Raw genomic sequence first — 18,406 nt, forward strand, 5'->3', positions numbered from 1 at the left:
GATGCACGTATTCCACAATACCTCAGAATGTGTCTTTTGGTATCAAGTACCAAGGCTTTAAGAGCAGATCCATTAAGTCCTGAAGGTTGCGAGATATGGCCTTCATGGATCAGACTTTTTTTCTAGCACACAGACAGTCAATTGGATGGAGATCTGGGGAATCTGGAGGCAAAGTGATCAAATTTAACTGTGTCATTTTCCTCAAACCATTCCTGAATTATATTTTGCAGTGTGGCAGGGTGCTTTATTCCTCTGAAAGAGGTCTCTGCCATTAGTGAATACTGTTGTGATGAAGGGATTTATGTTGTCTGCAACAACCTTTAGGAAGTGCGTGTCACAGTAACATTCAAATAAATGCCAGGATCTAAGATTTCTTTGCAGTGCATTATTTAAAGCATCACACTGCCTCTGCCGGTTTGCCTTCTTTCTCATAGTTCATCTACTATTATCTCTTTGCCCGGTAAATCACGCACACTCACACGGCCATCTACACGATCTAAAAGAAAATGCAATTTATCAGAACATTCTACTGCTCCATTGTCTTGTTTTCATGCTCACATGGCCATTTTAGGCACTTTTGGCAGTGGACAGAGGTCGGCCTGGGACTCTGACCAGTCTCTGGCTACACAGCCCAATACGCAGAAAGATTAGATAGTGTGCTCTGACACCTTTCACTTATGGCCAGCATTAAGTTTTTCAGCAATTTGCGCTACAGCTGCCCTTCTGCGGGATTGGACCAGACAGGCTAGACTTCATTTTCCAAGTTCAACAATGAGTCTTGGGTACCCTGGACTCTGTTCCCGGTTCACTGGTTATCCTTCTTTGGACCACTTTTGGTAGATACTAACCAATGTAGATTGGGAACACATCACAAGGCCTGCCATCTAGCTATCATAATTCTGTCATTGTCAAAGTCGCTCAGATTGTTTCACCTGCCCATTTTTCCTGCTTCCAGCACATCATCATCAAGAGCTGGCTGTTCACTTGCTGCCTAATGTATCCCATCTCTTGACAGGTGCCATTGTAATGAGACAATCAATGTTATTGACTTCAACTGTAAATGGCTTTAACGCTGTGGCTGACCAAGGTATTTGCTCCATCACCTCCTTAAGGACAGTACAATTTTTATCTATATTATTTATGTACTGTATATGCTTATGTTGATTTTCCAGGAATACCACACACTTCTGTCTCACAAAATTCTGAAATAAATGCAAGATGTACTCATTTTAACAAGGAAACACCCTGTAAAATTATTTTGTTATAAGATTTTGTGAGGGGAGAAGGGTGTCAAATTTGACATGGCTTTATTTTTTTTCATCAATACCACAAGACCATATCTCAAGAACTAAACCACCTAAGCAGGCTCATACTGGTACCTTTATATTTATAATACATAATGAAAGCAAAACGTTTGGTCTAGATGACACCACTTGGTAAGAGCAGACCTTCAAAAATGGAAAAAAAATAATTTGCATCTTTGGCTTTGCCATGTTTAGGCTTTCAGAAGGCATGTGTCTAACTGATACAGCCTGCTGAAATGTTTTCCATGTTTAGATACCTACATAGGGCTTTTCAAAAGGTTATAAACAAAAAAGAAACTGCAACAGGGTTTGACCAGCAGACCTCTCAAATATAAAAAAATAATTTTGGGTCTAATTTTTAGACCCGCTTAATGCATTGTGGGAATGTCCAGATATTTTTTAAATCATTTTTACTGTATCCTACATGGTCCATTCTTTCGCTCTTATGTGAATCTGAAGTTTCCATTCAAACATGGGTTAAATTCACCATTTGTCAGTAATGATAATCATTAAATTCTTCATCACTAACCTGGGTACAGACTTAATGGAAAGAAATAAATCACCAAAGGCACATTAAGCACAACACATGAACAGCAGCTGCTTGATTTATCATTAAATACAACACTATATACAATGAAATGTTAACATCTTGATATTGTAGTAGCAGCAATGTGACCCATTTCATTTCTGTTTCAATCGAAGTGCAGAGTATAGAACATCTTTGTGTTTGAGATCAAGATGGTACTGCCTCTCACTGACCATTGTAGGTGCAATAAGCAGTGCAATGACACACTATAATGGCACCCCAATAAATATTGTCTGTAGGTGGCCAATGGAAAAATATTGCATGAAACATATCAGGGTGTCATATTCTGCTTCACTTTTGACACAAATCACACCAATCCAACATTTTTAATCATACATGCACCAAACATTGCTTCCAGTAGGACATTGGTCTAATGTGAGAGACGTATTTGATCCATCAGCAGTGAGATCATGAGAGGGCAAGATCTCTGCTATTGCTTCAGTGGTGAATATTAAGAGAGTCGATTGACTTTCTTCACCAGACACCTGGCTGACTCTGAGTTTGTCATCTTCCGTATTGATGTAACAGTGGTATTCTACAGTACCAGGTACTCTTTTGGCCAAAGAGAATCACTTTCCCTGTTCATCAACATGAAGTAGGATTATCATTATTTGATATGAAAAGAGTGATAACTTACTGATTGAAACTCAATGATTACTATTATTTGCACATGGCACATTTAGCCCATGTTTATGATGGAAAATAAACATGGAAGATCTGCATAAGAAAAGCAAGGTTTGTGCTTTGAGAAAGTAGAGACAATGTAGAATAAATGAAAACTATTTTGAAAATTACCTGCACATAAATTCAACAAAACCCAAATGATTTATTGGATTTGAGAGGTTTGCTGTTCAATCCCTGACACAGATACTATTGTGTTTATTGCTTTTTCAGAAAGCCTATATCAAGCCTGTTCAAATGGTGGCAAAGCACGCCACATGTAGCCCAGAAGCAACCCAAAGTAGCCCAGCCTGTGGTCTCAAACGCAACCAAAAATAAGCTTTGGTGATTATCATTTTTACTTAGTTCACAAGTTGTGAATGAAATCATCGTAACATTAAACTAATTATATTGCAACAGATGCAAATGGGCATTTTTTTTTATTGATAAGTGCACTGGGTGCAACAGAGTCACAGCAAAGATTTGGAGACGCGCACAGGAAAATATTTCTTGATACACGCCACTGCTGATGGGCCAGAGGTGTATTCCAAATGGTGAATTTCAATGAGAGGCTGGTTATGCTTGTGCCATTATAATGAACGATGGGCTGAATATGACGCCACAGGCCATCCAAACAAAAGGTGGGCATGCAAAACATTTGAAATTCATCTGCCCATCATATAGGTCCCCTGTTATGAATATATCTGTGCCCTGTGAAATTCAGTTGTCCCTTCTGATTTGGTACGGCACACTAAGGTGTAATTGTCACCGATCTCCTTGTGTTCATATATCTTTGAATACCGTTTCTCTTTTGATTTAATGCATACTCCATGCCAAATGCCAGCCTGTCCGTCAGCAAACAAGTACGAGCAGTTGCCTGCCCGCTGTTTCATCACACACATTCATGTGATGAAGTCTGCGTTTTAAGGTTGAAGGTTACCGGGGTGTTCTGTGACTGACGGCGGACAGCAAACCTTGTTAAAATGGCATCAAAAATGTTACGTTGTTAGTTGTTACTTCAGTCATTTTGGTGTGCGCACTATATGTTCTATAAATTCTTTAACAGGAACTCATCAACAAAGAAACGTGGAAAATAAGATTTAGGAAAAAAAAAATAATAGCAATTATAATTAATAATTCATTACTTGACATCCAAAAACTGTCTGTGAAGATATTTTAAAGACAAATCATTAAAAGAAATGTACCAATCCACTTTCATGCCATATGTGGTACGTTGCACATTTAACATTTACTCAGGTAGTTTACTTCTGGGGGAATGGAAACTTTCTACAGGAAAGGCTTTGCTGTGGAACACAAATGTAACCTCTGTCATGTGAGTGATTAAAACCGTGTGAATGAAATAGTTTTGTTATACATAAAAAAAAAAAAAAAAATGGCCTGTCATGACCACCCATTTAAATTTTAGGAGGATCTCATATTTCAAAAGGGAAACAAATGTTATTACTAATACTGTGCACTTTTTTGATTTTATGCACTTTGAGATGTGCCTGGGTCAGATGTAACCAAATGTAAAAGGGAAACAATGAAGAAACATTACTTGTTTTTAAATACATTAATTTGTGCTGAATTAAAATTTGTCACAACCTGAGGTTTACCAGCTGCTGAAAATCTTGCTGAATAAAGGGAGGAATAAAAAAAAAAAAAAAAATCAAAAGTCTGTGTTGGTTACAAATATGTGTCTCTGAGGTCTAAACATAGCTAAGCCAAAAACTCAAATTACATTTTGATCAATTTCAAGGGGCTGCTTTGACCATGCAGGGTTGTCTGGACCAAATGTTTTAATTTTAACACATACTATGCCAATTAATGTACCAGCATGCAAAGTCTGAGGCTGCACAGTGGTTTAGTTCTTGAGTTTTGGACTTGTGAAATTTGATGAAAAATTAGGCTAGATAAAGGTGACATCCCTCGGTAAACTGGCTGTATCTTGGAAAGTATTGATCTTACATCAAAACTATTTTACAGGATATCTACTGACTAACATGGGTATGTCTGGTAATGTTTCCAGAATTTTTTAACTGAAGTGCATGGGTCATTGGTTGATTTGACACAGAAGGATCCTCATAGATTAGAGCTAAAACAATAATATAAGAGTCATTTTGTAAAGAAGGGTAATAACAACAGGTAGATTACACTAGTTAAAGATTTTGCCACAGACTAACTTAGGTGTGTTTAAAAGGTTTTTTTTTTCCAGAAATATGATCAGAATTTTTATTACACCTGCAGTTTTTGGGTTAGGTCTTTTTTAGGCTGTATATTTAGTTAGAAAAAAAACTTTTAAAGGTGTACAGTTTTTTTAAAGTTAAGTTCAGTATTCGGAAACTTTTGAGTATGATTAGTATTTAACAACTGAATAATTCAACACGCTACTTGGTATCAGAAATACTAATTTACTGCAAAAATAGTAATTAATTGTACCTCATGGCAACATAGCTGTACATAGCCTCAAAGATTTTAAATGCACATATTCATTCATTTTAAAGTTTATATTCAAAGTTTTTAAATGAGAATTACTCCTGTCAAGTATTTGATGACAGTCCAAATATAAATATAAGGCTTTATTTCACAACAGCATTCACCCAGCAGAAAGGTCAGATTATGCACCAATGTATGTTTTATATTATTAACGATGCCCCCAATTGATTGCTTGCTGATTATGAGGCCAACTTTCTCCTCAAATGACTCGATCCGTGATCGACAAATTAGCTAATGTTAAAAAAAAATTTTTTTTCAGAATTTGCTTTCTAAGCTTTGCAGTAATTAAGTTATTGTGCTCCATTACACAAGTTATTACAGCAGTTATGGAGCTATGCATATTGTTTAGTAGCCAAATATCCCATAAGCAGAGAGTGGACAAACAGACTTTAGGAGAAAGTGAAGACAGGAATATTAGCTTGAACAGTAAATACAGCAGAGTTATAAACAGAGTAAAAAGAATATGCGGAGTCATGCTGTGCATTGAGAAGAAAGGCACAGTGTATCAAAAGAGAGACAAATGTTCGGCAGAAATTTAAAGGTAACAAGCTCAGACCTTTTAATTTTGTCCTGAAATTGAAATGGACGTTCCTTGTCTGAGTGTGAATGGTAAGTGAGCTTGTGTTCAGTACAGCAGCTCACATTTTTAACAAGAAAAAGAACAATAAGGAAGAATTTGATCCTGCAGTTTAGTAGACAGAAGGCTTTTTAGCTTAAGAGCTAAACGTGTCCAGTAAACTTGTCAGCCTTGTATCTTCTTGAAAAAAGTGGACATTTAATTAGAATTGTGACTTGCAATTATGACAAGAATTTTTATTTGCTTTATGGCATGTGTATTATAGAAAAATATTTTTGTACATATTTTATTAGTTTAAAATGTATGATTTAAGAGGATTTTTTAGATTGCAGTATTTCTGATGGTCAATGAACAATAAGCCAACAGAAACTGATTTTGTTAATTAAAATGAACAGATAACACTTGTGGTCTGCAGGTTAATCATAAAAATACCACGTTAACATAAAACATATGGATATACAGGAGCATAGTGTAAACAAAAAAAAAAAAAAAGAAACACATAAATCAAATTGGAATCAGTGTCAGAACTGGCCAATTCTAGTAACATGGAATCAGTGATTGGAATCTGCCATAAAAAACCAGATCAGAGCATACCTACATACTAAAATTGAATATTCGCAGTCCTGCCTACTAAGGGAGTAAGGGAAATCCACTTTGACCCAATGATCGAGTCAAGATTTTCTCCAATTAATTGCAAGAGGCTGACAATTTTTCTTACAGGGAAATAATTTCAATTTTCACTTCAGTCAGTTAAATAATAGAATAAATTGCAATTGTCATGCATATGCACCTGGGGATCAACTTTCTTTCTCTGCTGAGTTAAGTGATACCACTCTGAGAGGGGGTGCTGTATCTTCATTTCTGCCTGCAATTCTCAGAAAACACACAGATGCCAAGCACCACCCAAAGCAGGTTCAGACACCATAAAGGGCTACCCCAGGAAGATGGTGTCTCAGTTTGACTGTACCCAACGAGAACAGACCTCCTAGCAAGACAAACTTTTGATAACAGGCTGATATAAGACCGCTTTGTTTTTTTTCCATGTGCATTTGTTTAACATATTTTTGCTTTGCCAATTAAACGGGGTTACACTGCTGGTGCCCCAACACTCTTTCTGACTTCCTGTGGCCTGTCCACCCAGGCACACAATACATCATGGAATCATATTACAATTCCGTTATTATATTTCAAAACATAACAAAATCATACCATTATTAATCACACCAAGTATCGGGATAAATTCACACTCTGGTTAACTACACTTTCTGAAAATACATTGCACAACAGTTGATGTGAATGGTTAAAAAATGATGCTAAGTTTACAAAAGAGAATCATTTTCATATTTTAGTGATAATCATATTTTAGAAATAAATCAGTCATTACCTCGAATAACATAATTGTCAAGAGCTTCCACCATTTGCTGTAAAGCGTCAGCTCGTGTTGAACCATATGTAACCAGCTAAAGAAAGAAACAACAGAGAATAATGTTAGCATTTACAAGTATAAAACAATGTTTAGGTTTTTTAAACTTCATATTATTTAAATTTTAATTGTTATATGGCATACAATTTAAATTAAATCTACCAATTTATTTACTGAAATTCCTTATCTAAGTTTAGGAACACAGAGAGACATAGGCTATTCTATACTGTGAAAGGTACAATATAAGATGAACACGGATTGATTAACCAAACCTACAAAGCAAAAACACCTTACATTTAGGAAATAATTAAAATAGACCACTTCAAAAAAGTAGCTAATTTTCTTCCTTGAAGTTTACCTTGCTTAAGTATTTTTATTAACACCTTTTAGACTATAAAATTATTTTGCACTATATAAAACTGGTTAAAATAAAGTCCCTAAAAAGTAGCAGAACATACATACTTATGTCAGTGTTTTGTAGTTTATGATGTAAGATACCATGGGAAGCTATTAGGAGGTAAAACAAAAATCTGGAAGCAGAACTCTACCCAAGGTAATAAGGTTTTTTTAGTCAATAATGTTTATTCAGTAAATATGCCAATGCACACAAGTGCATATCGAACAATCAACCATAAAAAATGTCATGAAGTAGTTATGGTTGCATGTGGTCGCAGTCAGCACCAAACAAATCTCAAAGTGAATGGCCAATGATGTAGTTCAAGATGAGGTAGTGCCATTTCTCCATGACATCTGTCAGGACAGAGTGTTTGATATAGGGTCTTTGCCATTTTTATAGGAGATTTAATGTCATGCCAGTATCTTATAATGGGGTTAATGGATAGACTGGAATAGTGGTATGCAAGACCAGAAGAACAGAGTCTTTAGCGCTCTTAAAAATGCTCCTCACAACAAAAAAATGCATATGCAAACTAGCAAGGAAAAAAAACACAAACTTGAAATGGAAGCTGTTTTGCTTTTGTTAAGAAAAATAAAAATCTTCCAATGTGGTAATGAAATGTATTTGATGTGATTTCTTAAAATAAGCTAAATAATCTTAAATACAAATTTCTTAATTAGTCAACAAGATTTAATTGCTTGATATAAAATGTATCACTTTCTTAGATTTCATTTTTTGCAGTGATTATGTCAGGTGAAGAGCAGGAGATAGCAGTTCCTAACTGAAGAAGTTTACACTTTGAACAGTAAATGAAGAGTAAGATTCAATACCAGGAACTAAATAAGCTGAGGACATGCAAGGTCAGAGAGGGTGTTTCCAGCAAAGAGCAAGATGTTGTCAGGGTCAAATTACAAAGGAGAGGAGAAAGTGGACAGCCCTTTCTAGCCATTTTATAAGTATAGATGGGTCGTGATATCACCAAACTGGTAGGAATGACCACAGAAGGAGATGAACAGAATGTTCTGATCATATTCTTGTAACCTGTGCCAAAACCCATCTGATGCATTCAAATTCATTAACAGAAATGGGCAATAGCTTGAACAATTAGGAGGATCCTGGACTTGATTTAACAACAAGGTAATCACGGCAGTGTTAGCAGCATTAATGCACCAACTCTGGCAGCAACCTATCTGGGCCTGGAGCTCACTGGATCCCTGTGAGAAAGCAAAGAATCTAAAGTTTTTAAGTTTAATGACAGTAATAAGGACATCTAAAGTAAAGGCTTTATCCTTAGAAAGTCTAGATCGGGTTACTTTGGATAAAAAGAAATCAATTTAGTCTAATTTCAAGTTAGGATTCAATAAAATGCTTATTTATTTCATGTGGGTTCTTAGTAAGGAACCCTGATTTACTATACATGGATTATATGGTGGCAAAGGCGCCACATTTACTCAGCTTGAGAGCTACAAGTTTATTTTGCCAAGCTCCAAGCAAATTAGTGTCTGTCCTGTGCGTGAAGAACTACAAATGTAGTTCCCTGAAAAAAGAACTGAAATCACTTTTGTCCTCAGATTAGAAATCACAAGCTCATAATCAAGATAAATCATGTGGGGGACAACACCCTCTCAAAGCAGTGAGATAACCTCTGGCAAAATATGTAAACACAAAGCATTGATTATTCAAAGCACCATTGAGCTGCATGGGATAGTAATGACAAAAAGTTTGACAGAGATAGAAAGGGCAATTTTTAGACAAAGATGATGCATATGAAACGAAACACATAAATATAGTCTGTCCTTATGTGAGAGCAGCACCAAGTGGAACTGAATGACAATTCTTTAGAAATGGGACTGAGCAACCAAAAGGAGACAAACACATTTAAGTCAGATAAAAATATCCAAAGCACCTGGGTGAAGTAAGTAGTACGTTATATGCAAATGAGTAATACATTTACCTAATAGTTGGTTCATGTATGAATTTGTGTCCATGACCAAAAAATAAAGTCATAACTGTTGAGGCTTAGAAGTTAGTTAGTTAAGAAAAGATAAAAGTTGGTATGGGGTGGGAGCATAGATAGTGTGATTTTTTTCCCACCAATTTTAATTAGTATACTGTATAGCAGAACCAAGCCATTTTATCAGACAGACTAAACCAAGAATAATAAACAGGAGGTTACGTCATACATCCTACATTTTTTTGACTGTCAACTTTCCTGCTCCACGGTGAATGAAGGATACTTGTGTTCAGCCTGAAGCGCCAAACATTCCAAGAAGCTCCATCACATCACTCTAGATCCTATAACAGACTACCAGGCCATCTCCACACCAAACTCAACAGTAACCCCAAAATCATAACAACCAGACCAATCCTCCAACTACTCCTCCAACACCTGCTCAAGATCACACAAAAAATATCCAAATAAAAGATACACTGACACAGAAGCAGGTGTGCATCCCCAACCACAATCATCCTGGGCTGTGCATACATATTTAAGTAAGAAAACCAAAGATATAGTTATGCAAAACAGACAGGTGATTATTACTTGTTGCTCTGACACCCAAAGGTCTGGTAGACCCGAAAAGCTGATAGCAACTGAGCTATCTACCACTGACCACAGTTTCTTCAAAAATTTGGCTATACTGCCACCCACCAAATTCTATTTAATCCCAATAATACACATATTATTGTGATTATTGCAATCTTTTAATTAACTCAGTTTTGCATTTAAGGATGTAACACAGCCCTCCAAAGATTTGATCTTCTCGTCTTTCTGGACAGGAAAATTTGTGATGTTATCCTGGTACTGAGAGTTCCAATGGCCTATCCTTTGCCATTAATAGGTCTCTATGGAGTAAGGTCAAATCCTCCTTAAACCTCTGCTGAATTTATGATGACAAGAGGTACAAACTAGATTGCATCGCACTGAGACTCCCACCACTGGTCACCTGCCATGTGAAGACAGCCAGGCAGCTGGCCCGTCACGCATTCCTGCTGGCCATCTAGCTGCTACCGTGCAGCCATCAGAGATGGCAAACAAGTACCGACAGCAGCCAGAGCACACAGCAACAGACATTTTGTGTGGACTTAAATGTGAAAGCATTGCTTCGTGTGTTTTTCAGACAACTGAGCTTTTTGCCCTCAAAGAGTTAAAGAATAACTTAATAACAAAAACAGAAAATAAAGAGGCTTCAAAAAGAGGAAAAAGTAGTTGCTTTAAAAGGAAACACCAGGTAAACAAATCAGAATACACAAACCAAGACAGTAATTCAAAGACCAGAGCAGAAGATAGACAAAAAATGTAATTCCATAAGAAACAGTAATACTGACAAAAGACTCAAACAACTTTAACCCACCTTGACTTAAATAGCCAGAGAAAGGACTCAGGACTGGTGACATCATTTATCAAAAGCAAAATATAATACAAATAAACCCAAGTTAATACATGACAGTAACCACTTTTTCTCAAGCATATTTTCTCAGAGGCAAAATTATTTTCCAATATCAACTAAAAGCAAATGTTGCATTGTGCAGTGTCTATGAGAATGTAAGTATACCCAAGTCTGAAAGATGACTGTTTTTTTTTTTTTTTTACCTGTCCTGTGTTTGCATTTGTCAAGCTTTATGCTGTTCTTGTGGATAATTTTTATGTAAATGTTATTACATATTATTGTTATTATTGACAAACAAAATAGTTAAAACTATTAAAAAAACAAAAAAACAAAATGGAAATCAGAGTCAGTAGGCTTTGCACTGTAGGAACCCAAAATATTCTATAACATTTCAGTAATTATTTACCACTCTGATGTTGATCTTGCTGATCATAAAATAGGTAATTACAATAGCAATAGATGAGAAGAATTCATAATTAATTGCAGAATTACACTATTTCAGGGTTTCTCCAGAGTGTCTCTCTCTCTTGCACTATTTGTCTCAAAAACTAATCACAACATCGTCATCTCATAAAAGGCTTACGAGTTTGGCATAAAAGGTTACGAGTTTGGTATTTTTCCATCTAGCAGTTTTACTTCTAGACTGTCCTCAAGAACCTGTGACAAAAAGACACAGACAGACAGCCATCATCAAGAGATTAATGTTTTCGGTATTAGGGGACCCTAAAACATCGAGATCAGTCGAAAACCTGAGGTCAAAATTTTGGACGAATCTAAAGCTTTCTCCCCTTCCCATAGACACTAGGTTACTGTGGGGGAGGGTGCTCAGCAAAAAAACTGCTTGACCGTACTAGCAGTGGTCAACATATACTGTACTTCACATAGATAGAACAGTTTGATTTTATTTATCTACCATGGCCAGTCTGAAACTAATTCAACATGGTGGACAATGATTCACATTTTAGTGCACACCAGAGACTGTACGGATGGATCTTTCCCAGCTGTCAAAATGAACTCGGTTTGGAAAAAGCATGAAAAACAGATGTGAAAAATCCTCCAATACTGAGCAGAATAGTTCTTTTTTTAAGCAATCTGACAACAAACCAAGCAAAACTGGATAAAGTATGCATCATTTTCATTAAAAAATATAGTGTATAAGTGTATTTACCATTGTTAACAGAAAGGATCATTAATTAGATTTCACCTGGGGCCACATTTCTACACTACAAATACTAATTAAGTAGGGCCAGATCAGGACAGGAACACCAAAACATCCACCCCATTCACTCTCAGACACTCCCATCCAATTATTATTCATTCACATCACACATATCTTAAAGCAATTCAAACCTGCTCAATTCACATGCATACAAGATAAGGAACCATCAGACAGATGTTGCACTGAAATCATTCTGCTGTTATGATATATGACTAACTTAGTCACTTATATTTACTTTTTTTCTTATGAAAATCCACAGTGGTTATACCTAATCATATAACTTTTACTGATTAGCCAGGAAGTAACATTCAAAATTCATAATGCAAGTTAAAACAAGTTATCCATCCATCCATCCATCCATCCTCTTCCGCTTATCCGAGGTCGGGTCGCGGGGGCAGCAGCTTAAGAAGAGAGGCCCAGACTTCCCTCTCCCGGCCACTTCTTCCAGCTCTTCCGGGAGAATCCCACGGCGTTCCCAGGCCAGCCGGGAGACATAGTCCCTCCAGCGTGTCCTGGGTCTTCCCCGGGGCCTCCTCCCGGTTGGACGTGCCCGGAACACCTCACCAGGGAGGTGTCCAGGAGGCATCCTGATCAGATGCCCGAGCCACCTCATCTGACTCCTCTCGATGCAGAGGAGCAGCGGCTCTACTCTGAGCCCCTCCCGGATGACTGAACTTCTCACCCTATCTAAAACAAGTTACTGTAGCTAGCAAAAAAGTGTTAAGAGGAAAACTCATAGAGAGAATCACCATTTACATGTTTAATGGAGTGAAAAGTAGATCTTTATAATGCCACCATTACAAAATACACAGCTGACCTGTCTGACCTGCAATGAAACAGTCCCTATCATAAAAGAGTTCAATGTGAGGCAACATTACCTTCAGAAGCATGGCACTTTCAGTGAATCTTATGAACCACAATCTGAGGTCAGATGCAGGAAAATTGAAGCTTTGACAGGAAGCAAAGATCACAGCAAGGAAACACTCACTCACTAACTCAACAAGAATTTGCAACAAGTGCTTCCCTCCAAACAACACAGATACGGGTTAGGAAAAATATTATAACCTATCAACATATAAAATCTATTATAACAATATATAGAATAAATCATAACATAATATTAAAATTAATATTAACATATTATAACATATTAGTTGGTGCATATTAAAGGAATCTATTGTAAGCATTTCATTGGAGTTTTATAAGTCTATAATGTGTGAAGTTATTGAATATGTACCTCTAAACAGTTATTGTACAAGTACCTCTGCAATTGCTGCATATCCAGTTTAAATTTTTGCAGATTCAAAAAGTCAGGTGATGGGGTTAGTGTCTTGCTAATCTTCTAATCACAGACCTTGATGAATCAGGAGGAAACACAAGCATGGCACAAGTGTTCATTATGATCAGGGAGAAGCTGGAGCCCAATGGTGCCTTACCATCTGCCCCTTGCTTCTGAATGTGAACCCTCTCACTCGCCCCTCTCCAATACCTCTCCAAATTTGAGTTTATAATCAAAGTATCAAACATGGAGTGAATAATATCTCATTGTGAACTGTAAGAAACAAGTTCTGAAACTGAAGTGGTAAAATTGTGTTTATTAAGATTTCTTAACTGTGCCTTGTGTTACTTTTCTAACATGAATTTGGCACCCGACCCTTTCAAACTTTTGGCATGTATCTGATTTTATTGTTGTTTAAGGATGATAAATTAAACATAATTTTTATTTAACTAAAAAAACATTTATTGGTGGATGGCTTGGATCTGGGATAGGGGTAGCAGACAGTGATATTTCAGTTGAAATAGAGCCATTTCAACTACCCAAGACACTTTAGTCTCACTTTCAGGTCTATAAAAACTACTGTAACAATGAATACTCAACAAATAGTCAACCTCCTTAGGTTAACAAAATAATTTTTTTCTTTTATTGAATTTATTAAAACCATGTAACATTCCATACAATCAAGTCAAACTTAACATAACTAAATTCAATTCAACCCCCACCCATAAGAAAGAGAGGAAGGCCAACAGCCAGAGTAAAACTTTTGAGAATAGTGAAGAGAGAAAAAAGTCTTTCTTCCCGATATAAGTGCTTATTCTAAAATATTATTGATTAGATCTTGCCACGTTTAAAAAAAGTTTCAAACTAATCCTCTAAGAGAGAATGTTATTTTTTCCATTTTCAAATAGTTTATAACATCAGTTACCCACCGACTTAAAGGAGGTGGGGGGTTAGGATTCTTCCATTTCAGCAAGATAAGTCTATGTGCTAATAGTGAAGCAAAGACAATTATAGTTTGTTTGCCCTTCTCCACATTAAGTCAGTCTAGGAGTACACCAAATACAGCTATTAATGGAGGTGTCCAATCTAATACTGTTTGCTAGAGAATTCACTGGAAAAAGCATACTTTTGTTTAAATTAATATTGAGTCCAGATATCTTTTCAAATTCTGCTTAGGATTGCAGGCCCTGAATTTTGTGGGTCTGATATTCTTCCATTTGAGCAAGATAAGTTTATATGCTAATAGTGAAGCAAAGACAGTTATAGTTTGTTTGTTCTTCTCCACATTATGTCAGCCTAGAAGTACACCAAACACAGCTATTAATGGATTAGGACGGATTGTGATTCCAAGGTTCTCTGATTGGCATTTAAAAATTTTTGTCCAGAATGATGTTAATTTGGTACACACCCTAAACATGTGGCCTAGTGAAGCTGCAGCTCGATTGCAATGTTTGCAGGTTGGATCTTGCCCTGGAAACATTTTGGACAGTTTTAAATGAGATGGATGTGTATGATAAAAAATTTTAAGTTGAATAATTGAATGCTTTGCGCATATGGTGCTCGAGTGAATTCTGTGCATGGCTGCCTTCCACTCCTTTTCTGAAATGTTGAGTAAGAGATCCTTTTCGCACTGTACTCTGGGATCTTTAAAAAAAAAAGGGACTTTAAAGTGGTTTTATATATTATGGAAATACTGCCTGAGTCTTCAAGACTGATCAGTATCTCTTCTGGAATAGAAATAGGTATAACGTGAGGAATATTGGGCACATTTGTTTAGTAAAGTTTCTAATTTGGAGATAGTGGAAAAATTGTGTCGATGGGAAACTAAATTTAGAGTGCAATTAAGATGCAAAGACATTATTTATATACAAATCTCTAAATGATTTAATACCATACATTTTTCCAAATATTAAAAACTAAGTTTGAAAAGGTAGAAAAAGGTGGTTATCATGTACAGGTGTCTCAGATAAAATATTCTCTAACTTGAAGTGCTTCCTACATTGGTTCCATATTTTGAGTGAATGAAGGACAATTGGGTTGTTAGTGTATTGACGATACCTTGTATTTCCTGATGTACAAAGCAAGGAGTATAAAGAAGTACTACAGAATTTAATTTCTATTGCAGAAAAACTTAGTGTGTGTTCATCTATTTGTGTCAGTGGCCGGGTTTCTATAGCTTGTATGTTTGCCACCCAGTAATAAAATTGAAAATTAGGTAGAGCTATGCCGCCTTCTGATATAGGTGGTTGTAGGGTCACGTGGATATTTCGAATTCCAAATAAATGAGGTTATGATTAAATCTAATTTTTTTAAAAAAGATTTGTTAATGTATATGGGATGTTTTGCAATAGAAACAGAAGCTTAGGGAGGATATTCATCTTGATAGTGTTAATTCTCCCTGCTAAAGACAGACGGATTGTAGACCACCTATGCACATCTTGTTTAATTTTGTTCATGCAAACAGCAAAATTTTGTTGAAAAAGAGCTTTATATTTACTTGTCATGTTTACTCATATTTAAAATGATCTGCAATGATAAAAGGGGAGGTTTCCAATCTAATACTGCTTAGAGAATTCACTAGAAAAAGCATACTTTTGTTCAAACTACTTTTGAGTCCAGATATCTTTTGAAATTCTGCTTAGTACAGATAGAGTTGCAGGCACTGAATTTTGTGGGTCTGAAATTATCATCTGCATATAGTGATATTTTCTGTTCAAGTCCTACTCTGAAAATTCCCTTCATCTCTGATGCATTTCAAAAGTAAACAGCAAATGGCTCAATGGCGATTGCAAATAGCAGTGGTGACATGGGCATCCTTGTCTAGTACTGCATTCTAGTTTGAAGTAGTCCAAAATAGTGTTGTTAATACAAACTAAAGCTCCTGGACTGGTATACAGTAGTTTGATCCATTAACACATATTAGGGCCAAACCCAAATGTATACCAAGTGGTGAATAGGTAATCCCATTCAATCATATCAAATGCTTTTTCAACACGGATAATAAGAGTGTTAGATTTTATGGGTGAATATATTGCATTAAATAGGCGTTGAAGATTGGAAGCCAAATGTCTACATTTAATAAATTCCGTTTGGTCTTGTGATATTACCAAAGGGCGCAATTTCTCAATCTTTTTAGCTAGGACTTTGGAGAGTACCTTAACATCATTATTCAGAAGTGAGATTGGTCTATACGATGCACATTGTAATAAGTCCTTATTTTTCTTTGGGGAAAAAAGGTAATTAATCCTTGGCGAAAAGTTTGAGGTAGAATTTTACTGTCTCTGGCTTCTATAAATGTTAATTTAAGGGGGAGCTAACTTGATGGAAAATGTTTTTATAAAATTCAGTAGGGTAGCCATCAGTCCCTGGTGCTTTCCCACTCTGAAATGAGTTTATAGTGTCTAGTAATTCTGATAGTGTCAGAGGTTTATCTAATCCCTCTGCACTGACCGTATCTAGATGTGGCATCGGTAATGTAGCGAAAAATGCATTAGCTTGTGTCTTGTATTATTTAAACTGAGTAGAATGTAAGGACTTCTAGTAGTCTCTAAATATGTGCATCATATTGCACTGCGAACATCCTGCTTGTGGATTTGTTGAGCTAAGATCATATTAACTTTCTCTCCATGTTCATAGTAATGATGTTGTGATTTAAAAATGAGTTGTTCTGTTTCTTTTATACTCAAAAGGTTGAGTTCTGATTACAAAGCCTGTCTTTTCCTAAGAAGTGCCTCATTTGAAGACCTGGCATGTTCTTGATCTATTCTGGTAATTTCACTGATTAACTTAACAGCCTTATTGGTTTCTGATTTATTTATGTGGCAGAGATATGACATAATCTGTCCTCTTAAAAATACCTTCAGGGTTTCCCAGAGTATTCCTGCAGAAACCTCTGACGATGAATTTTTTCCAAAAAAAAAACTCAGTTTGCTTGGATATAAATCCTGTGCAGGTCTTGTCAGCTATAACAGAGGGTTAAGATTGCAGCTGCAAAATGAGTATGTGGGGCATAGTAATGTGAATTTCATGATCAGTAGGGCATGGTCAGAGAGGACAATAGCGCCGTATTTGCAAGATTTGATTGTGGGCAAGAAATTGTTATCTTTAAAGAAATAATCAGTTCTTGAGTAACAACGTATATACTGGTTAGAGAGAGAGAGGTTAAGGGCACTAGAAATCTCCAGGGGTCTGATAAGTTATGATCAATTAAAAACTGATTATTTTTGCAGTGTTAGATGTTGTCCTGTAGCTAAAGACCTATCCATGTCTAGATTTAAAACACAAAGTCTTTGGCTATTATAATTTTGTGCGTGTTCAAGTTAGGAATCAATGCAAATACATTTTGGATAAAGTCTCTATCATCCACATTGGGTGCGTAGATATTTATCAAAAATCACTTTATAATTAAATAAATTACCCATCACCATCACATATTGCCCTTCAGGACCAGATACTACATCTGATACTGCAAATGAAATTGTTCTATGAATTAAGATCCCCACACCTCTAGTTTTATTTGTATATCTGGAGTGGAATATTTGTCCAGTCCAGTCTCTTTGCAACCAAAACTGATCCTTGCTGATTAAGTGAGTATCCTGTAAAAATACTATCTTGGTGTTTAGACCTGTTAAGTGAGAGAACACTTTCATCCTCTTTAATTTGTGATTAAGAGCTTTGACATTCCAGTTCACAAAGTTCACTGTTTGGTCATAGAGACATTGCTTCTGAACTTTTATTGTCATTTTATAATCTAAAATTAAGGTTGTATATTAGTGCATATGATAGCTTTAACCTTAATTTCCAATATTGCTAGGAGTTATGGCTATCAAGCCTATAGTTGTGTTGGCATTTACAATTGTGGGGATGAAAAGGACAGATCAAAAATAGCTTGCTTTCTTTCTCTCCTCCCCCAGACACCCCATGCCCCTTTATTTTGCCTGCCCAAATGAGTCCTCTGATATGCCTAGAGACAGACCATGTCCAGAACAAAACAAGCCCCCAAGTAGTGGTGTTGAAGGGAGAGTAGAGATATCTATTGGAAATACAGTCCAAATACTATAAACCTAGAATATAATC

The 18,406-nt window shown here is 36.2% G+C and overlaps 1 protein-coding gene across 1 annotated transcript in view; it reads right to left on the reverse strand.

The window, feature by feature from the left end:
• pcca (propionyl-CoA carboxylase subunit alpha) overlaps window positions 1-18,406 on the reverse strand; it is a 644,470-nt gene that overhangs the window by 257,135 nt on the left and 368,929 nt on the right. Inside the window, exon 16 of the mRNA XM_039744810.1 lies at window positions 7,008-7,083. Within this exon, the coding sequence (XP_039600744.1) occupies window positions 7,008-7,083 (76 nt within the window). The remainder of the gene's footprint in view (window positions 1-7,007; window positions 7,084-18,406) is intronic.

Source organism: Polypterus senegalus, chromosome 2, assembly GCF_016835505.1.
Source record: "Polypterus senegalus isolate Bchr_013 chromosome 2, ASM1683550v1, whole genome shotgun sequence".
Classification (NCBI taxonomy): domain Eukaryota; kingdom Metazoa; phylum Chordata; class Cladistia; order Polypteriformes; family Polypteridae; genus Polypterus; species Polypterus senegalus.